The sequence below is a fragment of the Rhincodon typus genome, chromosome 14 (genome assembly GCF_021869965.1).
Source record: "Rhincodon typus isolate 14 chromosome 14, sRhiTyp1.1, whole genome shotgun sequence".
NCBI lineage: Eukaryota > Metazoa > Chordata > Chondrichthyes > Orectolobiformes > Rhincodontidae > Rhincodon > Rhincodon typus.
Genome location: NC_063345.1, coordinates 40,612,492 through 40,639,719, shown reverse-complemented (window position 1 = coordinate 40,639,719; position 27,228 = coordinate 40,612,492). Strand labels below are relative to the sequence as shown.

Sequence of the window (27,228 nt, the reverse complement as noted above, 5' to 3'; positions counted from 1 at the left end):
AGGCCTGCTCCTCTGATGCTGCTTGGCCTGCTGTGTTCATCCAGCTCTACACCTTGTTATCTCAGATTCTCCAGCATCTGCAGTTCCTACTATCTCTGAAGCATTTACCTTGTGCTGGGTCAGTCACTCTGCACCTAGTGGCAACCTCCTACCTGCAATGACTTTAATTCCCTCTCTAATGGCATTGTGGGTCAACTTGCGCAGGCAGGCTGCAGCAGTTCAAGAAGGCAGCTCACCATCACCTTCTCAAGGGCAATAAATGTTGGCCAGCTAGCGATGCCCACATCCCACAAAATGAATACATTTTTAAAAAGTCAAGTGGCTAGTTTATGCTAACTTCCAGGTCTTTTGATCTTGAAAGAAGTCTACCAGAAAAAGCCCTGCACATTGTCACTCTAAAATAAGCATAATGATCATTTTTCCATATATCCCATCTAGAATTTAAATCAAATCCAAGGTTTTGGTTCTTGATTTCTTTTTAATGTAATAAAAGAAGTTCTCAAATTACCAGAGTAGAATTTAACTTGCGTTCTGAATTATTAGCTAAGACCTTTGAATAACCATCCAGTCACAGATCTTCCCTACTGCTCCCATTCATCTCTTTCCCTGTTGTTGCGTGTTATATTATTCATAACAAGTTAGGAACTATGTTGTGTTATAATCATCTAGTTCAGGATTTATGTTAATATTTTAATATTTAGGAAGATTGAAATTGTAGGACTAAGGTAATTAAAATGTTGGAAATTGCAATAACACTTTAAATAATGGCAGTTCAAAGTGTTCTATGCTTGGTCAGAGTTTGAAGATGAAAGCCATAAAAATGATTGGTGGTCATTACTCAGCTGAGGAGAATCCACCTAATTTCAACAGAAATTTAAGTTATTCATGCAGACCTCATGGTCAAAGTGTTCAATAATGACGCTAAAAATTAGTTAGTTAATCTAAAAATCTATCAGGCAACTCAACTAACCTGTTACCGTGGATTTCATTAATTCAGAGTGGAGCCTTCGTTGGTATTCTAGGTACTTAGTTCTGCAATTCTTCCACATTGGTGGCTCTAAGCCTTGAGTTCAGCCCGCAGAGAAACAAAGATGATGACCAGGAGTAAAAGAACAGCCAAAAATCAAGGTAATTTCTATAAGTACTAAGCAAGAACGCAGGGACATGTGCTTGAGCTGAGAAGACCACAATCATGACATCTCACGAGATGCCATGGAGGAGGATTGGTTATTAAATGCTAATGGAAGGATCCCATGAAATTTCGCAACTTGGGAAACATTAAGAAGATATCGAAGTGAATCCTGAGAGCTGTGGTACTTTTGTTTGGTCCCAGGAAATGAAGGAATCCTCAAGGGCTTGATAAGTAGGTAAAGTCCTTCTGGGGAAGGGTAGGGAATTGCTGCAAGGAGAACCTCAGTTGAGAATTTTAGTCTATGCTTATATGTTGTTTTCCCTTATTATGCTTTTCAATACAAGGTAAACATATTCCTTGAGACAGTGCTAATAGTCATGTTTACTTTACTTGTTTCTATTTGATAGACTCAGGGCTCTCCACGTCTTTTTCCTTCTGTTTAAACAGCCCATCACTTCTGCTGCGACACATCTATTTGTGTTGTTGAGTGTCTGTGAGTGTAATTAAGGAGATATAATTTAATTTTTGGATCTTGGTTAGTGGTTAACCAGTGTCTTTCACATGCTTTAAGAATACGTTTTGTTCCTAATAATCAGCAAACATCCATTGTATTCTGGACAGTTGTGCAAAAGAGAGGTCATTGGTATAGAATTGAATCAATATATTTACATGAATGGTGTAACTGGAAGAGTACTGGGGTTTAGTTATCGGTGCTTTCTTCCTGTCACAGTCACAACATTTGCTCCAGATTACCAGTCCAGCAAGAATCATTAAAACTTCTTATTTAAAAGATCAAACTCCAACCTCACCAAGGAGCTAAAGCATAGAAATTATACAGCACAGAAGGGGGCCATTCAACCCATCTTATCCATGCTAACCCAAAGACACCCAGATGCCCTTTCTAATCCCATCTTCCTGCACATTGCCTATAGTCCTCAGTTTACAACTCTCAAGGTGCTGACTCAGGTAGTTTAAAAACAGCCTCTGCCTCCGCCTCCAATCACCAATTTAAGCAGCAAATTCCTGACACCCAACGCTCTCTGCATAATCAAGTTTTTCCTCACATCCCCTCTAATCCTTTTTTGCCACATAGCTTGAATCCACAACCCCTTCTTGGACTCTCTGCCAAGAGAAACAGGTTCCTCCTGTTGACTCTATTTCTACACCTCTCAATTTTGTCACCCCTCAGCCTTCTCTGTTCCAAGAAAACCATCCCAACTTCTCCAACCTCTCCTCATTGCTACAATTCCCCAGCCCTGGCAACATTCTAGTAAAGGTAGGACTATCCATTCAGCTATCCCATCCTAATTGGGACAACTTAGCACCCAATATCTCAAATCAGCAAAGCAGAAAAAAAATTCTAACCTGAAAATGAATTGCTTTACTGTTTTTTTTAAACAATCTAAGTGCTGACTCAAATTCCACTTTTGAAATAGATAATAATTAATTTGACAGATCTTGGTCAGTGAGGATGGGTGTTGTAGAAAGAAACGAAGGAGGGAGATAGGACATTATTAGTTTCATCACTCTGTGCTCCTCTCCCTCAGTTTCAAATTTACTTTGCAAAAGCATTGTATATTCTCTCCAATACTGCGCTCAAGTTAATGATCTTCATGTGACTCAAGCTCAGGCAGGGAGTATTGACAGGTATTCCAGTCTTTAAGAAACAAAAGTCCTCTCACCTCACTGAATTCAGAATTCCTCCAAGCCAATCCCCGTCTGCAAGATCTAACTGGCATTTATTCACATCGAACGCGCATTTTTTTTTAAGAAACAAGATATACTTTTTTAAAATTATAATACGAAGAAATGATTTCCAAGCTGAATCACTGCAAGTTGAACAAAACCCACTCACAAGCAGCCTCAAACAGATTAAACGTGGACTCACCGGAGACTCATTTGCCTGGATCTGCTGTCTCTCAAGTACAAGTCTGAGCTTCCAAATAAATTACAAATTTAGAAGAGTTACCAACTATTTCCCTGCAAGTTATTTTTTAATTAGAAGCAGCCAGCCTCAATCAACTAAATGTTTGGTGGGTGTAGCAGTTTTAGATTTCCTGCCGATAATAACTGCAGTGACTGTCTATGAGAGTAACTATCATATGAAAGTTTAGCTGGCACAAGACACCCAGCCTCTCTTCTCACTTGTATTTTCTTGATAAGATATCTGCAAAAGCAGTTGCCAAGACTCAGTGCACTTTTCAAGGGGTGGATATCCAGCAGGTAGTCAAGAAATTTAGGGAAATTTGGAAAAACATTGGAATAAAGATGGAGGAATAAATACAAGGTATTTAGGGTGTTGCTGAAGGCAAGGACATAGCATCTAAATTGCTGTCACTGGATGAAGAGTATATGGACATATGAATTAGGAGCAGAGATACACCATTTGGTTCCTCAAGCTTGCTCCATCATTCAAAAAGATCATGGTTGATCCATTTATGTTCTATCTTACTGCCTCATATTAAAAATATTCAATGACCCCCACCCTCCGTGGCCTTCTGAGGCAGAGAGTTAAAAAGTCACACAACCCTCAGAAAAAAAATTATCCTCCGGAAAATCCTAAGCAAGTGATTCCTGATCTTGAACAAGTGTCCCATGGTGCTGGGCTCATCCACAAAAGAAAACATCCTTTCTACACTAACCTTATCAACACCATTCAGAATGTCAAACTTCAACAAATCACCCCTCACTCTTCTAAACTCAAGCAAAAATAAGCCAAGCCTGTCCAACCTTTCATGCTAAAGACAACCTGGTAATTCCAAATATCAAGCAAATGGATGTCCATTGAACCACCTCTAATGAACCTGAATCCTTCCTTAAATAAGATCACCAAAATTGCACATAGTTTTGAAACAATACCCTGAATAACATCCTTACTTTTATGCTCAATTCCTCTCATAATAAAAGACGGTATTCTATTAGCTGCCATAATTACTTGCTGCACCTGCTTACTGACATTTTGTGACTCATGCACAAGAGCATCCAGATTCCTCTACACCGTGAAATTCTGGAGTCATTTAACTTTCTTTTAGAAAAGATCTATCCTGCTCAGTAAAAGGCATGGCATGTTTTGTGCTTTAAATCTGTGAGCATCCTACCCATTTAACAGAGCTTTCAAAGTAAATAAGCATTTTATTAAAGAGCCAGGATGGGACATATACAGTCATAGAGATGTACAGCACTGAATCAGACCCTTCAGTCTAACTGGTCTATGCTGACCAGATATCCTAAATTAATCTAGTCCCATTTGCTAGCATTTGGTCCATATCCCTCCAAACCCTTTCTGTTCACGTACCCATCCAGATGCCATTTAAATGTTGTAATTGTACCCGCCTCTGGCAGTTCATTCCATACACACACCACCCCCTGCTTGAAAAAGTTGCTCCTTAAGTCCCTTTTAAATCTTTCCCTACTCACCTTAAACCTATGCCCTCTGGTTTTGTATGCTCCTACCCTGGGGAAAAGACCTTTGTACCAACCCCTCTTCAAAAAGGGAGATTTAACTGAAAATTCAGTGCAACTAGAAAAATTACAGTTGTACAAAGGACAGAAAGGGCAAAAGGAAAGATGTTAATCTAGAATGTAGCTTTTATGTTGACATCTTCCATTTATATCCATGCAGAACAAGGCACACCTTCTAGAAAAAGTAGCCCAATTACCACAGCACCTAGGAAGGGGTTCCTAGTCTGATTGTACATGAAGTACCTTCCTCAAATTCTGAGCAATAAAGCATCCCCAACTTTAGGCTAAAATAACTTACGCAGTCAAACTCTTAAGGTGAGCTGTATCAGTATCGTGTTAAAATAACACTTGTATTTAAATCTCACTTGAAGTACAGCACAAGATTAAAAACCTGACACTGAGTCACACAAGGAGACAATTGGTCAAGTAACTAAAAGCTTGGTTAAAGTGGTCGATTTTAAAGGAGAAGAGTGAGTTAGAGATATTAAAAGGTTGTGGGAGGGAATTCCAGAACCGAGGTAACTGATGGCATGGTTACCGATGGTGAAATAATTAAAATCAGGGATGCACACAGGAAGAGATTGCACAGAGAGGGAGGACAGAGGACTTCCACAGATTTTAAAGCAAGGATGAGGACTTTAAAATTGAGGCATTGGTTAACTGGCAGTCAATATAGGTCAGCAAGAACAGGGCGACGGACAAAAAGGGACTTTTTCAAATTCTGACACAGGCAGAAAAGTTATTTTGAACAAAAGTGGATAAGCTCAAATTTATGAACTGGAGAACATGGAAGGCTGGTCAGCAGTGTACTGGAATAGTTAAGTCTAGAGGTAACAAAAGCAGGATGAGGATTTCAGCAGCAGTGAGTCGACACAAGGATGGAGTTGGGTAATGCTACAGAGATGAAAATTGGCCATGTGTTGGGATCTCATCTTAGAAGTGAGTGTAATGCAGTGTTGCTGATTTTTCATTTTTACATTTTCACATTTTCATTATTTTATCGATTTTGGTTTCAAGCTGTGAAGTGGGCATTGTAAGTTAAAGATGACTTTGACTGTGGTAATAGCTTGTGTTAAAAGGAAAACAGACCAAACACCCTTTTGCTCATTTGTGAGGCCAGGCCTGGAAGTTAGTTGTGTGTTGAGTCCTGGTCAAAAGGTTCTGCAGACACCACAACACCAGGGAAGTGCATTCTGTTTAAACAGATAGCAGAAGCTAGCTAGTAATGAGGTCAGTACCTGTGAACATATTCCAGGAGGTCTGGAAAAGATCTTACGGTCAGGAAGATGGCAGATGTTGAATGGTGAATGGGACCTCATGGAGGAGACAGCCAGCCTGTCAGAGTGCGAACTGGGTCTTAGACTACATTCTCTGTGGAGGACTCTGGAAACTGATGCTACAGCATGAAGAATTGAAAGTTCTTTGACTAACCTCCAATAAGGAAGCTCAGAGATCATAAAACTGAGTTATAATCATTACTGCCTTTATCTGAGTGAACTATAAACATGACCCGGATTGATTTTTTGAAGACGTCAACCAAAAAACTATCGACATCTGTGGAACAATGCGCTACGAAAACCACTTAAATACTTTGGCCAGTTTAGTTCGGATTTGTTGTTTCTTTTATTTATCCCTTAACAGAGAATTGGGATGAGAGCAAAGGTTTTTGGATTTTAGACCAATTAGATTACTTTATTCTTTAATTTTGCTCTACTGAAGTTACTATAATACTAATAAATTACTAAGTATTTCATTTAAGATGTAAATTGGGATCTGGAATTGATTATTCTTAGAGTTTTGGATTGGTTATTCAAAAGTCTGGTTGGGAACCACTGGGATCAATTTTGAGGGTCTTTGAATGTTTTAATTTGACTGCGTTGTGAATACAGAGGTAGCAACACTGATTTGGTTTGGCTGCCTCTCTGTGTCTTTGCAATAGGTTGCAATCTGGTTCACCTTTTGACCTTTTTGTTTAAAATCTTAACTTTTTTTCCCTGTTCCACATGCTTGACATTGTTATCAAAAAAGGATATGTTTTGGAATTTGTAAAGAAATCCTAATCTTGCTCTAACCGAACAGACTTAAAAAAGGCTCCAAATGGATTGTAGATAGATGTGCCCACACATGTAAAGATTCTTGAAATACCAAGAGCTTGCAAACAAACAATTGCAATGCAAGATGTGAGATTACTGTATATTTTAATATCACTTAATTTAGAGTTAGTTTGAACTAAATGCATGAGTAATTTGATCCAGTATGTATGAGGGGGATTTAATAATTAGCTTGTCAGTATTTCTGGAAACACGTTTCTTTCTTACTAGTATGACAGAGAAATTTCCTGGAATGGAAATATGAATTTGTTTGCATTACAAGAGCTCTATAGACAGACAGAGTAAATGTCGGAGAGAATTAGCTTGCTTTCAGTTAGAAGGATTGGGACATGGATTTATTTTTGTTTAGTAGGAAACTAATAGCTGGGAACACTTTTGGTTTCTGCCTGCAGATATTCTGGTTGAAGTTGGATGGATGAAACAGTTTCATTGAGAGAAAAGCGTTAGTTCAGAGACATTGGGGAAAAGATTTAAAAGGGACCTGAGGGGCAACTTTTTCATGCAGAGGGTGGCGTGTGTATGGTATGAGCTGCCAAAGGAAGTGGTGGAGGATGGTACAATTAAATATTTAAAAGGCATCTGGATGGGGGTATGAATAGGAACGGTTTAGAGGGATATGGACCAAGTGCTGGGACTAGATTAATTTAGGATATCTGGTCTGGATGGACGAGTTGGACTGTTTCCATGCTGTACATCTCTATGACTCTATCAAGAAACATGTTACCTCAGTTTAAGGATTTTGAACGAATGATGATTTATTGTCAGTTGTACTCTATAACGAACAACACAGTAAAATACAGTGAAAAGCTTCAACTGTCATGACAATCCGGCGCCACTTTAACTGTTCAAAGAATTTTTTAAAAAACCTGAAAGAGTGTCCATCTTCCTTCTGCTGCCTCCAACAGGAGGCCCGGGCCTTGAGCCAGCTGAACCACGACACCTGTACCGTCACTACACTGCCTGTAATGTACCCACCAACGTTGGAGTCACCACTCTTCAGGTGCCATTCTCTTCGTGGCTGAGCCCACCTCACCAATGGACTGCCAATGCCGGGTCCCAAGCTGGAACCATACTTGCCCAACAACCAGGAGCTCCCAGCTCCACTGCCATGGCTGCCTCACCGATAAGCTGGAGTCCCTAGCTCCAAGCCTGCCACAACGAGGAGCTGCTGCCATCATGCCAATAATCAGGAGTCCCTGCTCTGGGCCTACCACAAACAGGAGGCCCTGTCTCCGCTGCAGCCGCTGCCTCAGCGACTCCTGTAGTCCCTGCTCTGGGAATATCACAACCAAGAGTCTCTGGATCTGCTGTCAGGCCAGGCTGCCACTTCATCAAGAGACCCACTCCAGCCATCCTCCATCCCTCCTCTGCCATGTCACCTTCTCTGCCATTGCCAACAGGAAGATGAAGAAGAAAAAGAAAAAGATAAAAAAAGACAAAAAGAATAAGGAATGGAGGGGGGATGCGGTTGGTCTGGAGTGGACGGACGGACAGCCTGAATGCTGCCTATCTTGCTAGTGCTGCCGTAATTCATAAGTTTCATACCTGAAGTGCTTGGTTAGAATTTGGAAAGGGTTATTTGAAGCTGAGGTAGTCTAAACTTAGTTGTGTGAATACTCAAGGAAGAGGCTATGAGGTTTTCAACACCAGGAATTAAAAACAATAGTTACATCATACCTATAGATTTGATAGAGAAGGAAATTTTCTTTGGTGTTTGGGTATTTTAAAGGGATGTTGCTGGGATAGATGGAAGTGCATTTTTACTGTATGTTTAGAAATCATCCAAATTGTGTTAAACGTGAACAGCTAGATTTATTTTGTCTTTTCTTTTGTGTAAACTTCTGTTTTATTGTAAAACCAGGGGGAAAAAGAATGATCTACAGTATTACTTGCTGTGTTTCGCTGAAAGATCACTTTGGTAATTTCAAGAAATCCAACAAATCAAATATTACTCCAGGTGTAGACTTATCCAGTAGTAACAACTGCTAGGATCACGATACAATGAAAGATGTGAGAATTCTAACTTTACAAAGAAACAGCAAATGTGAGGAATAACTTTAAGAAGGGACTCAGTATAATTGACCACCTATTAACCAATGCACCATCTCAGCCGCAAATTTAATTTTAAATGATAACCTATTCTCTGCAGCGTCAAGGAACTCAAGCAACAGTATACCACAGAGACTAATTGAGAGTTTCTTTTTATAAGCTTCTGTCTTATTTGTACTTGTTTTAATATTTTTGTAATTTCTTGTTCATAGCTTTATCAGTTTACCCTCAAAAGAACTCTCAGCATGAACTTGTAATTAAACAATTAGCATGCTTTAACTTGAAAGGTGACTACGAGTTATATTCATCTACAATTTACTGACCTTGTGGTGGACTTGCCTGAAGGTCGTGACAACGTTCTTAATAATAGGCAGAGTGAGCTATTCATTTAAAGCATAGAGTGCTTAAAGAGACTTTGAACTGCATTTGAAAGTGACCTTCAGCACAAGAAACTGAAATCATTAAAAAAAGCAATATTATGTGGATGCTGGAAACCTGAAACAAAAAAAAACTAAATATGCTGGAAAAACACAACAAGTCAGGGAGCATCTGTGAAGATATATCACATTTGTTCAATTTTTCCACACACATAATTATTTACTCCTCACATTTGATAAATGTTTGATTGTACTCATCAAGGTTTCAAGATCTCAATGACTGGCTATGAGGCATTGCATCAATCTTGGATCCGTCATCGACATCCAACAGACCTGCCTAAGTACAAGTATCCAATGTCTCCGAGACTCTCTCACTTAAGAATACCCTCCTTGGTTGTGTCAACTTTTTACCACTTTCTCCACCAGCTAACTTTTGAATCAGTTTGCCAATACAGTGCCACAGTACTGGTCGCTTTGCACAATACAGACATGACAAATAGAAATATGGGAGAGATTGGCCCAAGTGCATTCTCTCAATTACTGCAGTCGAAGATTTTCAATAACTGATCCTGAGTACAGTCTTTACATCAGCATAGATAACTCAAAGTCAATGCAGTAATATTTCCAAAAAAAAGTATGAAATTTTATGATTGCAAAATGGTTAACTTTAGAAAATAACGTGGAAAAAATTAAAGAGGTAACAGCCCCTCCAACACGCCACAGATAAGATTCTCTACAAAGTACTAAATCACTATTTCTACTTTCGGCAAAGATGCTTATCTGTACATTACAGAAGTACTTGTAATTAAGCTTTTAATTATTAATGCTATACGCCACTTTATGCCTCATTTCAGTTACTTTCATTTGTTTTAAACAGTCCCCCTTCACAATAGCTAACGATTGTATTATCAATTTACATCTGAAAATGCTATCCATTTATAACACTGAACAAAAAGTGATTGTCCACTTACTTTTGACTGGGCTGTGTCCTATTCCTAATGCTGCTAAACCTCTCTGTATCATGGTGTGCAGATGGCAGTTTCACCTGTAAACTCTTTTTAGAATATAATAACTTTAAAAAACAGTCCGTTTAATAATTAAAGTCTGTGTTACCATTTTTCTTCACAAACCACCTGGTCTAGTCCGACCGTTTTCCATATTTTTAAAACGTTCCTCCTTCTTCATTCAACAACTTCCTTTATACAAGAGAGTATACGAACTCGGCCCAAGAGTACACGATATAGCTGGATTTGGTGTGGTAAAAGAACTTTTCTCCCCTTCAACCTGAACTAGATCAGGAGCAAAAAAAAAATTAATCTTTTCCCCTGTTATTTCAGCTTCTTTCTTCAAAGTGCAGGGTATAATTTCAGAGGCAAATGTTGCCATTCATGTGACAACCGGACAAGAAATATCATTAAGTTACTGAATTGCAAAGCAGACTGCAGCTAATCCAGTTCTTGCCCAACTTCTGCAAAAACACATACTTTCCAATGAAGGTCACTGGACAATGATTAGAAATCTGTTTAATTTTCTCCTCATAACCTAAGACAGAGAAGTCAATTGTAACCAGCTCCAAACGGTGGTTGGGATTAAAACTGGCAAATGCAGGACTCAGCATGAATCAACATTCAGTACTACATGGGAGAACTATTTAAACCCATGGGTCATTTTGGGAATAAACAAGTAAGTCTCAAAACTGGGAAAGAGAATATGTCAAAAGTAAGGATATGCTGATTAGACATAATTAAACAAACATTGGGAAATACACAGAATGACCACCGCACCTGGGCCAGTTAACCCTCTTTAGTTGTGGTAGATGGCCCCCTATTGAACATAGTGCACTATCACCAGCGTCCTTTACAAACAGTACCCACTGACATTTTCTGAAGCACTTTGCCGAGTTGACAAATATAAAATTATCAACAACTCAGTCCTAGAATTGTTTCACAAGCCAATTTGATTTTGCATTACCTAATTCACTAATAAACAAGAAATACTGATTCTCGATGTCAAATGAATTGTTCAAAAAGGTTGTCAGAATTGCTAAAAACAAAATTGGCAAATCCCAAGTACATGCTCATGTAGCTTTTTTTTCAAATGATGAAAGCCCAAGTGAATTTGAAGGAAATCAGAGAATACAGTGTGGGAAATGGGGATGTGGGTTTGTGAGGAGAAGGGATAAGTAACAAGGAACATGGATCTTGTAAATGAATTCCAATGTGCAGCAGGATAGTGGTTCAAGTTCCGCCATTAAAAATAGTACAGTGGACAGGGTATAGAAATGCACAAAAAGCCAAATTTGAAAGAACAGCCTGCATACTTGGTCACACAGCTGGCAATATTTAAGAAGCCGGTAAGACTTCCAAGTAAGGAGCTCATATCCACAATGAGTTTGTGCAACGTAATATAGTTACTCACCAAAAAAAAAAATCATGCCTTACATCAGCAGCTCCCAGGCATCCATTCAGTATCTTCTCATAACAAAGAAAGACAACTTTTTCAAAGGGGAGGTGATGGCATAGTAGTATTATCATCAGACTACTGATCCAGAAACTCAGCTAATGTACTGAGGACCCAAGTTCCAAACCCACTACTACAAATGACGGAATTTGCAATTCAATTAAAAAATATCTGGAATTAAACTTCTTCTGATGACCGTGAAGCTATCGTCAGGAAAAACCCATCTAGTTCACTAATGTCCTTCAGGGAAGGAAATTAACCATCCTCACCTGGTCTGGCCCATGTGACTCCAGGTCCATAGCAATGTGGTCGACGCTCAACTGCCCTGTGAAATGGTCTGGCAAGCCACTCATGTTGTATCAATCGGGACGAAGTCTCAACAAGAAATAAAACCAGATGGATCACCTAGCATCAACCTAGGCACTGGAAACAACAAAGGCAAAAACAGCCCTGTCGACCCTATAAAGTCCTCCTTATCAACATTTGGGAGCTAGTACCAAATTTGGGAGAACAGTCTCACAGGTCGGTGAAGCAATAACTTGGCATTGTCTCTAAGGAATGGTTCCAGAGTTTGACTATGTCCCACACACCATCATCACCATCGCCATCCCTAGACATGTACTGTCCCCCTGGCAGGACAGACTCGACGTAAGTGGTGGCACGGTAGGAGCTGCCTTGAGAGTTCTTATTGAATCTCAACCGCGTGACGTCTTGTGGCATCAGATAAAGATGGGCAAGGAAACCTCCTGTTGATTACCACATACTGTCCTCCCTCAGCTGACGAGCAACACTTGGAGGCAGTTCTGAGATACAGTCACAGAGTAATACAGCATGGAAACAGGCCCTTCGGCCTAAACTGGTCCATGCTGACCATGGTGCCCACTCAGCTTGAAATGGCAATAGTGAAAAATGTACTCTGGGTCGGGGGGATTTCAATGTCCACCACCAAAAGTGGCTCAGCAACACTATATCTGATCGAGCTGGTTGGGTCCTAAAGAACATAACTGCTTGATTGGGTCTGTGGCAGGTGATGAAAGAACCAAAAAGAGGTAAAAATGTACTTGAACTCATCCTTACCAATCTGCTGGCTGCAGATGTATCTGTATATAACAGTAAGAGTGACCACCGCAAAGTCCTTGTGGAGACAAAGTCTACCCTCCATCATGTTGTTGGGTGCTATCACCGTGCTAAATGGGACAGACTTCAAACAGATCTAGCAACTCAAGACCCAGGCATCTATGAGGCGCTGTGTGCCATCAACAGCAGAATTGTACTCCAGCACAATCTGTAACCTCATAGCCCAGCATATCCTCCATTCAACCATTACCATCAAGCCAGGGGATGAACCCTGGTTCAATGAAGAGTGCAGGAGGGCATGCCAGGTGCAGTACCAGGCATACTTGAAAATGAGGTATCAACCTGGTGAAGCCACCAAACAGGACTACTGTGTGCCAAGCAGCATATGCAACAAGTGATAGACAGAGCTAAGGGGTCCCGTAACCAACAGATCAGATCTAAATTCTGTAGTCCTGCCACATTCAGTCATGAATAGTGGTGGACAATTAAACATCTCACTGGAGGAGGAGGTTCCACAAACATCCCCACCCTCAATGATGAGACAGCACTACACATCACTGCAAAAGATAAGGTTGAAGCATTTGCAGCATTTTGCAGCCAGAAATGCAGAGTGGATGATCCATCCTGGCTGGTTTCAGTGGTCCCCAGCATCACTGAAACCAGTCTTCAGCCATATCAATTCACTTCTAGTGGTATGAAGAAGTGGTTGGAGGCACTGGATATGGTGAAGGCTATTGGCCTGACAACATCCCAGCAATAGTGCTTCAGAACTTACCTCTCCCCTAGCCAAGCTGCTCCAGTGCAGTTACAACACTGGCATCTACTCAACAATGTGGAAAATTACCCAAGTATGTCCTGTACAAAAAAGCAGGACAAATCCAACTTAGCCAATTACTGCCCTATCAATCTACTCTTGATCATCAGTAAAGTGCTGGAAGGTGTCACCAACAGTGCCATCAAGCAGCACCTGTTCAGCAATAACCTGCTGAGTGACACCCGGTTTATGTTCCGCCGGGACCACTCAGCTCCTGACCTCATTACTGCCTTGGTTCAAATATGGATAGAACAGCTGAACTCCAGAGGTGACGTGAGAGCGACAGTGACAGCCCTTGACATCAAGGCTGCATTCAACTGAGTATGCCATCAAGGAGCCCTAGTAAAACTGGAATCAATAGAAATCAGGGAAAAACTCTCCACTGGCTGGAATCATACCTGGCTGACAGGAAGATGAATGTGGTTGTTACAGGTCATTCATCTCTGCAGGAGTTCCTCAGGGTAGTGTCCTAGTCCCAACTGCTTCAACTGCTGCATCCATCCCTCCATCATAAGTTCAGAAGTGGGGGAGTTTGCCGATGACCACACAAAGTTCTGTATCATTCATGACTCCTCAGACAGTGAAGCAGTCCATGTTCAAATGCAACAAGATCTGGACAATATCCAGGTGTGGGCTGACAAGTATAAAATCTTATGTAAAATCTTATATACAAAAAGTTATGTAAAATCTACACCTTACAATGACCATCTCCAAAAAGAGACAATCAAACCAATGCCCCTTGACATTCAATTGTGTTACCTTTACTGAAATCCTCATGATCAACTTGCTGGGGGTTACCATTGATCAGAAACTTAACTGGACTTGCCATATAAATACAGTGGCTACAAGAGCAGGTCAGTCCTTAGACAGCACCTTCCAAGCTCACAACTACTTCCATCTAGAAGGACAAAGGCAGCAGGTACATGGGAACTCCATCAACTGCAAGTTCATCTCCAAGCCAATCAGCATTCTCACTTGAAAATATTTCACTGTTCCTTCACTGTCAAGGTCAAGATCCTGGAATTCCCTCCCTAATGGTGTGTGGGTCAACCTACAGTGTATGGACTGCAGTAGTTCAAGAAAGCAACGCACCACCACCTTCTCAACAGCAACTAGGGGCTGGCCCAGCTAGCAGTATCCATATCCCATGAGAGAATAAAAATAAATAAGTTATACATGTGAATCCACATCACATCACTATGTATTACAACAAGTTGCTGAAACAACTGCTGTGCATCAAAGCTGACACATCCTTGTTATACTTGTTAGGATATCAGCTGATGGTACTACTGGATAAATCTGGCTTGATAGATGTTGTAACATATAAAATAGAAATTGCTGCAGAAACTCAGCAGGTCTGGCAGCATCTGTAGATAGAAAACAAAGTTAACATTTTGAGTTGTTACCCTTCTTCAGAATGCCTGGGCAAGAAATATCGATGTTACTCAAATACAAATACAAAGTAGACGACAGATAATTTAGTTCTTGCCCAACATCCACAAGGACACATTTACCAATGGTTCTGAACAGTCGTCACTGGACGCAAAATGTTAATTGTTTTCTCTGCACCGATGCTGCCAGACCTGCTGAGTTTCTCCAGCAACTTCTGTTTTGTGTGTTACAAATTTACAGCATCTGCCGTTATTTTATATATAGATCATTTTTATTTATTTAGCTAGCTCAAAACAAAAAGAGGCTCCAAATCCAGTCCACAGTCTTTGTTGATAAGCCTGTTACGTGGTATTTCAAATTTCTTTTGAAAGGCCACGTAAACCGAACAATCACCCCTGCTGCCTCGTCAAAAATTTCAATCAAATTCACTAAGCACAATTAGCTCTTACCAAATCCATGGCTTTCGTTAATTAACCCACACTTGCCTAAGTGGCTGTTAATATTCTCCTGTCAAATTGTTTCTAAAAGTTTAAAGGCTTCTTGTTGCACAGTGGGGGTGATGTCCCTGCCCTTGAGCTAAGAGACTCGAGTTCAAGTCCCTGATGTGCAATAACTTCTCTGAACAGACTGATAAAGAAAATATTTTAAAAATCCAAAACTATCATGGAAGCTACATTAACTATTATGTTATTATTGGGCTTATCTTTACACTTATTTTTGAACATTTGCAATTTTTCATTACTCCTGTATTGAAATTGGAAGATTATTTCAACAATTCTACAATTCCCACCCTTGTTCTCCTTAGCAGGTTGAATGCATCTAGTCCAATGCTGGTGATGTAACTTTCTCTTAGCTCATGTATCAACTATGGTTTTTTTATCTTATGACTCAGGCAACGACTTCTTCCTCAGTAAAGACAGATGCACATTACTCATTAAGTATCTCAACTATGCCTTCTGGCTCCATGCATAAATCCACTTCTGCTATGTGAGTAACTCCACCCTTTCTTTTACCATTACCTCAGGTACAGAGATGGTCTAGTGGTATTATCGTTAGACTGCTCACCAGACTGGTAATGTGCTGGAGACCAAGTTTTAATCTGGAATTAAACAACTGTCAATTGTCAAGAGAAACCCATCTCTTCACTAATGTTATTCAGGAAGGAAACTACCATCCTTACTTGGTCTGGCCTATATGCAACTCCAGGCCCACAACAATGAGGTTGATCAGCAAGCCATTCTGTTGTATTGACTGCAAGGAAGGGAAGAAAAGGAACAGAAATAGACAGACCACTTGGCATTGATGTAGGTACCAGAAATGGCATTGGCAAAAACATGGACTGCAGCCATTCAAGAAGACAGCACCACACCACCTTCTCATGGGCAACTAAAGGATGGTGGAAATGCCCACATCTCAAAAGTGACAGAAAAAAAAAAGCAACTTTTGGGATAAAAGTAGAAACTAATAGTGAAATTGAAGAGGTCTGGTAGAGAGAGAAAGTGTTAACATTTTGAGTTCAGTGACCCTTTGTCAGAACTGAAAAGAGCTGCAAAAAGGTGGTAGTTATGTTTATGACTGGTGGGGAGACTAAAATACATGGAGATGGGGTCAGTGAGAGAGAGAAAAGAGGAATAGGCGAACAAAAGGATTGCTGATCATAAGATGATGCTATGATGTGTGATGCAAAATGCTGATGACAGTTTTTGGATTTCAATTTGAGCAATGTCATGTTTATATTCATATTCTTGCTTTTGATTCTCTTATTAGTTTTCACACTCTCCACTGAATTTTTTTGCATTCAGCCTGTTTTGTACTTGCATTATCAATTTGATATCTATCATATGCCCACTTTAGCGTCTTGATTTTACTTCCTATTTGTTCTATCAGCCAGACAGCTCTGAATTTGTTTCTCTGATCTTTTCTATTTGAGAGTATACCTCAATTTTACCCGAACCAGTTCCTCTTTAAAAGGTAACTTATTGTTCCTGTACACAGTTTTGTCTGCCAATCTTTGATTCCAATGTACTTCAGCTAGATGGTTCTCAATCCAATTTTTAAATTTTATATTGGTTTGCATCTTGGCCTTTTCCATTGCGAACATAAATCTTATGATAGCAAGATTACTACCTCCTTATTAACACATACCCACTTCACCCATGCCACTCAGAAGAACGAGATGCAGCAGTGCCTCCTTATCACTGGGCTGGAAACATATTGATCTACAAAAATTCTCCTGCACAAATGTCAAATTCTGCCCCGTCACCTTTACACTACTACAATTCCAATCTATATAAGGATAATTAGATCACCAATTATCCCTACTTGCCACGTTTTGCTAGTTAATCCCTACACACTTTTACTGCATATTTCTTGCTTTATATCTTTCCCAATTGTTGGTGACATTAGAATATACTGAGTGTAATGCAGTCTTTATTAGGCATTAACCAAATAGATTTTGTCCTTGACGTCTTCAGGACATCCTCTCAGTCCTAATATTCAATTCAATCAATGCCGCCAACTCCCCTCTTTTCTTTCCTATCTTCTTGAAAATCTTGTGTTCAGGAGTACCTAGCATTCTTTTTGTTCCAGGTTTTTGTAATTACCATCACATCATATTCTCCCATTTCTCTGTGCCTGAAGTTCACAACCCTTACTTATCATGCATCATTTGTCCACAGCCATATACAACTAACTTGGCCCTTAGCTACAGTCCCTTTTACTCTGATACTACATTTTATTTTACAATTTGCTTCTCTCATATTATCCACCTCTCCCAGTTCTGTGTGTACCTTGGCTTACCTTTCAAATGTTACATCTTGATTCCTGTACCCCCACCTTGTTTGCCAAGTTAGATTAAATGCTGATCGATAGCATTAGCAAACTACCCCCAGTAACCACAGGTTTGTGGGTCAGTGGGAGGGTTGTGGGTGGGGGTGCTTGAGGTGGTGGAGGAAGAGTAACGCGTGTAGGCATGTATGTAGTGCAGAGCTGGTGGAAGAGCAGACACCCAAAATTATCGATATGGACCTGAGCTTCATTAAAGGAAATTAGGGACACACAATGACAGCCAGTAAGTTTTCGGCCCAGAAGGTACATGGACACTTCTATTAATTCAAAGGAACTATTTCTTACTGAACTCAAATTTGACAATTTCACTGAAACAGAATGCGATTTATTGAGGTTTTCTGATAATTATAGAATTAATTTCTCACCGTTTCACCACCATCTTCAATGCCCTGTAGGATCCTTTAATGAGGATGAGTGCCTCTTGCCTTGAGCCATATAGTGGGGAGCCATTGATGTTTACAATTTCATCACCAACCTGTAGTTTTCTGGACAAAGCAGCTTTGCCTCCATCCTCAATCTGAAAGAATATTTTAAGAAGTGCAAATGAGTGTTACAACTTACAATAGCAAGTGAAATACACTAGAGTGAGGTTGAGTAATTTTTAACATTAGATAAAAATCGAGGAAGGTCACAGGTTCAATCTTATTTCTTTACTGACAAGACAAACCTGTTAAATAATCTTTATTGCTCCATTTACACACGAGCCACATTTGTGGCTGCAAGATGATTAGAAACTTAGCTTACCCTTAAACAATCCATTCCTTTTTTCATTAAGATTACCCTTTGCATTAATCAGCCTGTTCCCCGTCACTGCTGTTCTTTTCACTTTCTTTGGTGACTGCATATACCAAATCCATTTTGAATCATATTCTCTAAGCAATCCCTTTTACACAATCACCTTTGTACACGTTGCCCCTCAGCAACATAAAGTCTTCATCCTCAGTTTAACATCAACTTTCATCTCCTGTTACTTTGACAAATTCACAGCTAACAAAGTTCCAGCTACTGCTTAAAGCCATTTTCCTATCACACCAGCTTACTTTGATAGCCCTGGCATCAGACCTATCTCTACTTCTAAGCCAGCTGTTCCAAACATCAAATTGCTGGGTGTTAGCCATCTCATCTAAATACTTTGTTTTGATTCTGAATAATCTGTTCTCAACAAGAGCTCCATGTTCCCACCTCAACAAACTGTAAGCCCAGTGTGATTGAAAACGCTTTTACTGCCACCATTATCTCCTTGCCTTTTTTAGTCAGATGATTCCATTCACAAATGGAGCCCTTTTCTTTTGATCTTCATGCACCCTTTTCACAAGTTCTTGCCTTCTCTTGACATGAACAGCATGGTGGCTCAGTGGTCAACACTGCTGCCTCACAGCGCCAAGGACCCGGGTTCAATTCCACCCTTGGGCAACTGTCTATTTGGAGTTTGCACATTCTCCCCATGGGTTTCCTTCGGGTACTCCAGTTTTCTCCCACAGTCCAAAGATGTGCATATGGATTGGCCATGCTAAACTGCCCACAGTATCCAGGAATGTGCAGGCTAGGTGGATTTGCCATGGGAAATGCAGGGTTACAGGATAGGGTGGGATGCTCTTCAGAGAGTTAATGCAGTCTCAACGGACCAAGTGGCCTGCTTCCACACCTTAGGGATTCTATGAAAACCATCATGGTGGAGGCATTGTACTCATCACTAAAATCGCTCCTTGGCTTAAGTCCTTTCTCCTCTGGGCTTCTCACCTTGTCCCACACCTCTTGCTTTTCATTCAAAATCTTCATTCTTTACGACCATTCCATATCCATAGATCCATAGAATCCACAGAGTGTGGAAACAGGCCATTTGGCCCAACAAGTCCACACCGACCCTCTGAAGAGCATCCCACCCAGACTCTCCACCCTACCCTACTCCTGCATTTCCCATGGCTAACCCACATGACCTGTACATACCTGGACACTATGGGTATAAATTATCTCATATCTCTGCTGCGTTTCTCTCTCGGACTCAGCACTAAGTACCAACTCATCCTGGGTGGTTTAACCTTCATCCACTTTGAGTTCACTGCCCTCACAAACTCCCCAAATCTCTCAGTCCATATAAACTACCATAACCTCATTCACAGACACCCCTTTAACTTTTGTCATCTCACTTGGTGTCAATACTTCAATTGTACACATTACAGATAAGACCATCTTTGGTCACTTCCTTGTATCACTCTCCATCCATATTCCCCTTTCAATCCACAATCCCTACCATGTTCTGTGTCCACCTCTGGAAGCAAGCATTCTCTAATTAATTTCTAGAACCCTTTCAAAATTCAAACTTCATTCAACTCAGCATTTCTGCGACTATGGCTTTATTCAACCTCACCTCTCAGTATCTCTCTCTCTCTCTCTCCTCCCCCCCCAACCCCCTCACCCCAGGAGGCTGCTGTCCTACCTCAACCCTCACTATTGCTCCTGCAGGTAAAAGGGATACCACACAAGACAAAGTAGCCTGTTTAATCTGACATCCTTACACCACTTTAAACATTTACTCCCTCTAACAGTGGTGCACAGTGGCAGCTATGTGTTAGTTTATTGGATGTACTGCAGCAACTCATCAAGCCTCCTTCTGCAACACATTCCAACACAACTCTCATTTTCTGCCATCTGGAAGGACAAACACAGCGAGTGCATACAAACGCCACACCTGCAGCTTCCTCTCCCAACCAGACATCATTCTGGATTGGAACTATATAGTTGTTGCTGTACTTTTACTGGTTCAAAATTCTGGAATACCCTCCACACTAGCACTGTGAATGAACCTGTGCCATACAGATTTCTACAACTTAAAAAAGTGGGCCACTATTGCCTTCTCAAAGGCAGTTAAGAATAGGCTATAAATGCCAGCTAGTCAGTAACACCCGTCACCAAGAAGAAAAAAGAACAAATAACCAACCAGACGTGTATGAAATGGGGGACCTAACAAGCAAACACTAATTTAATTGTGCCAACATTACAAATCCCAGGCAATAGAATTGTAACAATTATTGCCTATTGAATTCTGCACAATAGGATCTGCAGTTTGAGCACTGGCCATAGTTAGGTATTCCACAAATGCAGACAAATGTCTCAAAACCCCTGTATTTTGACTCAACTAAGTGTGCGGATTCTTGTAAGTAATATTAACCACATGCTTTCCAAGAAAAGGCACATTTTGGCCAGAAGTTGCATTATTTCACTTCAGACAGCAAGCTCCTATGCTCCTTTTGTGAATGTTTTTCACTGAACGTGGTTTTGTTCAACAGCTAATATTTCTTCAGTATTTGGTACAGTCAATATACGACACATGGCATTCTTGAAAAAAGGTTATAAAGTTCAGAACCAATCTACTTACAATTTTGTAAGTAACTGGTCAATCTCTCAGGATATTGCCTAGGGTGAAGCTGGCTATATGGAGAACGTGGTGGAATAGCCAAAGACCTACTTTTTAAGTGAAGGATCAATAGACTGAAAGGGTATACATTAGAAAGGTGGGATACATACAAATCCATTTGCATTTTTAAATCTTAAGTAATGCCCTTATTTTTAAAATGATTACATTTATCTATTTTCTATAGTTTTTATTAAAATTTATATAAATTCTGAACTTGAAAATAAAAATTTTCAATCACTGTAGGAATCAATAACAGAAGTCAAAAGAAAGAGAAATCTTTCTAGAATGTCATTCGCTTGCAAACAAAATCCTCATCATCCACAACCTTGACATGTTAACTTAAGCTGAAACTGACTTCATGGATAAAAACATCATTATTATATTTTGTTAGCTGTCCTGACCAAATGGATAAAATGTTGGTATGCACCTCATCACCAAAACACACCTTGGTCTCCCTCCTCCACATGAACTCAAGATACCCAGATCAGAGGTTATCTAGGAAAAGGAAAGTAAACAGATACAGAATCACAGGAGTATTGCTGCGCACAAAGGGGTAGTTTGGCCCATTGTGTCTGCACTGCCTCTCCATTCTCCTACCTTTTCCCTAAACACTTACATATTGTTTCTATATAAATAATCATCCAATGTATTCTTGATTGCCTCAATTGAATTGGCCTCCACCACACTTCCAGGCCGTGCTTTGCAACCCAAACTACTCATTGTGAGAAAACATTTCACCCACCCCCACACATCACCTTCATGGCTTCTGCACAACACTTTAAATCCATGTCTTCTCAGTACTAATTCTTTTACAAGCGGGAACAGTTTATTCCCATCTATCCTATTCCTCCCCGCATGATTTTGAATTTTGCTTGAAGAATCTGCATGCAAACATGGTTGAAAGCCTTAGTTTGTTTAGGTTTGGACAAGACTAGGCTCAGAGGTGACAGCATTCATGGAAGAAACAACTGAACTCTGATAATAGATTGCTAGAACTCTATGAAAAATACATCACAAGCCTTAAGCTTAGAAGAAGGAACATACACAGACTAGCAACTTTACTTACAGGGTGACAAACACTTTGTGACACTTATCCAGAAAGACACTGTGTTGGAAAAACTTGAGAAGTGGACAGATTTTTGAGGGAGTGAATGATCAACTGCAAAAATTTTTTCTAGACCTGCCCTTTCCAAATTTAAAGATTTGGATATTTTAATCCAAGTTTGTCAGGAATGTAAAGGCCTTTGGTAAACTACCTGCTAATAGTCTTACTGCAATAATATCATCCACAAGTACACCATATCTGCTTGCTTTCTGACTATTAATCCAACAGAGTGCTTTAACATTCTGTAATTTTCCACTAGGAAACAAAACATATTTTTGGAAAAAACAACAGAAAATGTAAAAATCGGCAAAAGATCAAGGTGATAACAAGCAGATCAAGGCTATCAACAAATCCAAGTGTTAAACAGACAGTGATAACATTGGCCCAGTATCAACTATTTAGTAATAACCCAAATGTATAGTATCAGATCAGAAGTGATCATGACATCATTTGAAAAGGGCTTCACCATTGGAAATGGTGGGATTTTTCAGTCATACTTTCAACATTAGGTTGATGAAAACTGAAGCCAATTTCCAACTTGTCATTTCACAAATCAGTGTAATTGATGTAATCTGCTGTGATGATTCTCTTTTTTAAAAGAACCTTATTTAGCGACGAACACATGTAACTCATTGGTTGTCCTCGAAACAACATAGTACAAGAGGGGTCATTTGTCCTTTAGTCGAAGTCACTGGGGTACAGACAGCCAGATGCCAGCTCCAGAGAGCAAATTCCAGTCACAACGACTTCTGTAGCATCCTGGGTGGAAAACCAATTTATAACTTCATCTTACAACTCCTCTATTTCTAATTTGTTACACTTCTTGTCCAACAGTAAGTAGTGGAGGAGGACAAATTTCCTTCAATAAGTATTGGGAAACCAAAAGCCATTACCTTAAAACACCAGTATAAACTCAGCTACCTAGCCACCATCTCCATTTGTCACCCTCACCAGAATGATCACGTGTGCATCTTATTTGACCCCAAGTTGAGTTCCGAAACACAGATCCTTATATCATAAAAATCCATCTCACAACAATTTCCCATCCCCACCTCACACCATCTTCTGCAGAAATACTTATCCATGCCTTTGTTAACTCGATATTTGATTCTACCAAGGCTCTCTGGGCTGGCTTTCAGCAACCCCTTTTCCATAAACTTGAGAGTACATTCAAAGCTCTGCTGGCCATGTCCTAAACTGCAACGACTCACCAATCACCCCATGGCTCTGGGTTCAACCACTGGGCAGCATGGTGGCTCAGTGGTTAACACTGCTGCCTCACAGCACCAGGGACCCAAGTTCAATTCCAGCCTTGGGCGATTGTCTGTGTGCAGTTTGCCCACTCTCCTGCAGTTTGCATGGGTTTCCTCCCACAGTCCAAAGATGTGCAGGTTAGGCAGATGGGCCATGGTAAATTGCCCATAGTGTCATAGGGATGTGCACAGTGTCCAGGGTACAGGCTAGGTGAGTTAGCCATGGGAAATGCAGGGTTACAGGGATAGGGTGGGAGAGTGGTTCTGGGTTGAATGCTCTTCAGACATTCAGTGTGAACTTGAAGGGCTGAATGGCCTGCTTCCACTCTGTAGAAATTCTATAACACTTCAAATTTTAAAATGCTCATCTTAAATTTTCAAATCTCTCCCTGGACATGCCCTCCTCATCACTATAACTTCCTCCAAATACACAACTTCTAATATATTTGTATTCTTCTACATTTGTGCAGAGTCATAGGTTATGAGAGGCAGGTTTGTAAAAGAGACAAAAGTGTTCAAAGCACAGTGCAGACTTAGATAGGATGCTTAGCCTATGAAGTGTCCAACTGATTCTCAGTAATCAAGAGTGCAATGAAACAAGTGGCCAAAACCAAAGATAATTCTTCCCTAAATTTAATTGGAGCAAAATTCTGCTCACCCTCTAGTAGATGCTACCCAAGCCATATGACAAGGCAGGCAGCAGAGGGAGTTCAGAGAGGTGGTGCTGCGTTAGATTTGGCTGTCAGCAGCGTCCGTGCAACAAGTTAACTCAGTCTCGGGCATTCAAGATTTCCGTTTCAGGCACACAAGAAGATAGCTGCAGCACAGCAATTGGACACAGGATGACATCTTTTAATCACTGCGTCTCTACTGTGAACAATATCCAGCAACCCCCGTAACCCCTTCTCCCCCACCACCAAAAAACCAGAACTCGCTTCTCATGTAACAGAACTTCCCTTTGGGTTGCTCAAAATAAAATCGCAAGCACTCCATCCTCACCAAAACATTCAATGGTGGCACTTTTCTCGAGGTATTTGGAAAACAAGGTACAGCTTTACTGCATTTCAAGATAGCATTACTTACTCCCGATCCCGCCGCCTCCTTTTGGCATCTGGCGACAATTAACGAAAGAAGAGTCGCAATGGCCCACCGCTGGACAGATTGAACCGAGGGCCGTGTTTTTCTTTTAGTAAGTGGGGGCTGAACACGTTACATCAGCAACAATGCTCGAAGTCAATAAAATTATCCCAAATAGTGAATCGCGGTTATTTCTTGCAAAGAGGAAAGCAGCAAACATGACAACTTTCTCTGAATCCCTGTTATCGTTTCTTCATTTGGCGCAAACATGTTTTTGAAGCAACCGAGCGCAGAATATCGACGGGCGAATTTCGCGATTTGGCTGAGGGTTGTTAATCATTTACCCACATGATACAAGAGCCAGGGTTTCTGCCACTGCCTTTCTGCTTCAAAACAGAGCCTACAGGCACGGAGTACCAATCCAAGGTGAAAATAACCCCTTTGCAATAACCTTAGCAAAATTCGCAATTTTAAAATTACACCTTAATTTCCAAAGAGAACTGTGTCCTTCAATTAATCACAGTACCTTCAGAAAAAAAAGTTACTCGGAAACAAAAGCTATGTAGCGTTGTAACACTATAAAATAAATCGTTCCCACTGTATCATTCAAAAAAAATTAATTTTGGCAGAAAGTATTTCGACCCACATGTGATTTAATCTGCATTCCATTCTACATATTCTCATTCAGCAGCAAGCTAGTGCTGGGGAGAACCGAATTTCTATGCACGCTGATCATTTAAGACCACAATTATTTATGGGTATTTTATATTCAAATGTACATCTAAAATTTCGACTTTAACTTTTGGACTTCTTTGTCTCACTGCTGTGAAATGGATAACGTTGGCCAAAACATGAACAGTGTAGAAGCCTACTTCTTTGCCACTTATTTTTTGCAGCTGTAATGGACTTTTTTTTTTCTGTTTGCAGTTGTTGGGGGGCGGGAGACACGAGTTCCTTAAAGTTTTTTACCTTTGAGATGGTGAGAGACTCTCCATGTTCTAGCCCCCCTTTAAGAGTGAAGCCCCATGGAGCTCCTCCTTGTAACTGCACATGAATATGTTGGTAGATGCTGGCTGTCTCTCTGCTGCGCTCCATAATCTTCGATTACTCGGAGTTCCATCACATTCCCATTGATTTTTTTTCTCTTCTCCCACTAACTACTACAGTCCATCCATTACGGAAATGACATTGACACACAGCTTCCCCCAAAAAGCCCCCCTCCGCCCCTCTCAGATTGACATTAAGTGGAACGAATCATTTCTCGGCGTGAAGTGTCGGCACCAAACCATTTCAACGCAAAGGCGGGACTTTGAGACTTGAACCTCCGTTCGTTAGGGAGTTAGTGTGTGGTTTTAATCCAGTACTTGTTTGGAATCCTAAAGAAACCTGGGAAATAATCGATTTCAAAGTTTTCCATTCTTGTGCCCTAGTATCCTAAATCTTAAGTTTATTAATGATGAAAGTTTCTCTCTCTGAATGTGTGCTGCAATTTTCATCCGATTTCTCTAGTTTATTTTTCATTGAATCAGCCAGCACAGAAGAGACATTCCAGCCCTTTGCTTTGGTTCTGGTTCTTTAAAAGAGCTATTTAACAAGTTTCACAACCAGGGTTTTTAATTTTCTTTTTAATGTATAAATCAAATTCCTTTTTTTTTCTGAAATGGTAGTTCCATTCTTAAATGGGTATCAACAATTTCCCCTTATTTAAGTCTAGAGTTGTTTTCTGTCATCCATATGTGAATGAGGGAGTATCACAGCTGCACTGAATTTGGATTTAATTCACAACACTCTCTCTTTGACTATGAAATATTTAATAAGAAGGGTCAATATATTAAAAAAAAATTCTGTTCCAACATCAGTCACTGGAAAACTGTCTGGGTTGATGATGATTGGCTTGTTTACCACCTTCTCAGCTCAAGGATGAATACCAGGCAGGCAGGGTGGAGGTGAAGGGATGGCCTCCCCAGGAGTGTCCTGAATGGTGATATGTAAGCGGATTATATGTGGTTCCTTTTCTAGCTGGATACCCTCTGACTCCTTGTGAGGAAGTGGCTTTCCTTTTCTCCTGTGGACCAATGGAGTGCTGGTGTTTGCACTTCTCCAGCAGCCCCTCAGGGAGCTGGGCCTGGCCCTCCATGGCAGATACCAATCTGTCCGTGAAGACAGCCAGATGGTTGCATGATTCCCTGCACTGCTGTAGCTTCTGGGCACTGAGGGCCATTGTGTCCCACATCCCTGTCTGCTTCTGTTGCTCCTCCCTGTGTCTGGGGATGAAGTCTCTGATTATTAACGCCATAGAGCCCTCTGCTGCCTAAGGCTGAACCAGTCTCCAGCAGTCCTCTGAGTAATCAGTAGCCTGGGACATTTCTTCCTCAGACAGCTGTGCAGCTGTTGTACAGAGGTGCTCACCAGCTAATGCTCCCAATATTTCTAAGCCTGACATTCCCAATGAGATGTAAAGATTTGAGCTAGCAGGGAGTGCAGGAGTCAGCCCTACTGATGCTTCCTCTGACGTAGCACTACTCTCGTTCTCAGAGCTCCAGGAGGCAGCTACCCGATGGTAGACATCCCACTAGTATCTGCAAGGCACAAGAGACAGAAAAGGCACTGCGTTCAGTGATTGGAGGTGATGTGCAATGAATGACACTGACAGCATG

At 40.6% G+C, this 27,228-nt stretch overlaps 1 protein-coding gene across 5 annotated transcripts in view; it reads right to left on the bottom strand.

The window, feature by feature from the left end:
* LOC109936872 (protein Shroom4-like) overlaps positions 1 to 25,811 on the bottom strand; it is a 122,022-nt gene extending 96,211 nt beyond the window's left edge. For 3 of the 5 annotated variants that reach the window (XM_048605298.1, XM_048605299.1, XM_048605302.1), the window contains exons 1-2: positions 25,541 to 25,811; positions 18,087 to 18,238 (exon numbers count right to left, since the gene is read on the bottom strand). In XM_048605298.1, the coding sequence (XP_048461255.1) occupies positions 18,087 to 18,238; positions 25,541 to 25,666 (278 nt within the window). In that variant the 5' untranslated portion in view covers positions 25,667 to 25,811. Of the gene's footprint in view, positions 1 to 18,086; positions 18,239 to 24,577; positions 24,959 to 25,217; positions 25,277 to 25,540 lie in introns of those variants that run through there. The other 2 variants (XM_048605300.1, XM_048605301.1) reach the window with 2 other exon arrangements.
* Between the last annotated feature and the right edge of the window lie 1,417 nt (positions 25,812 to 27,228).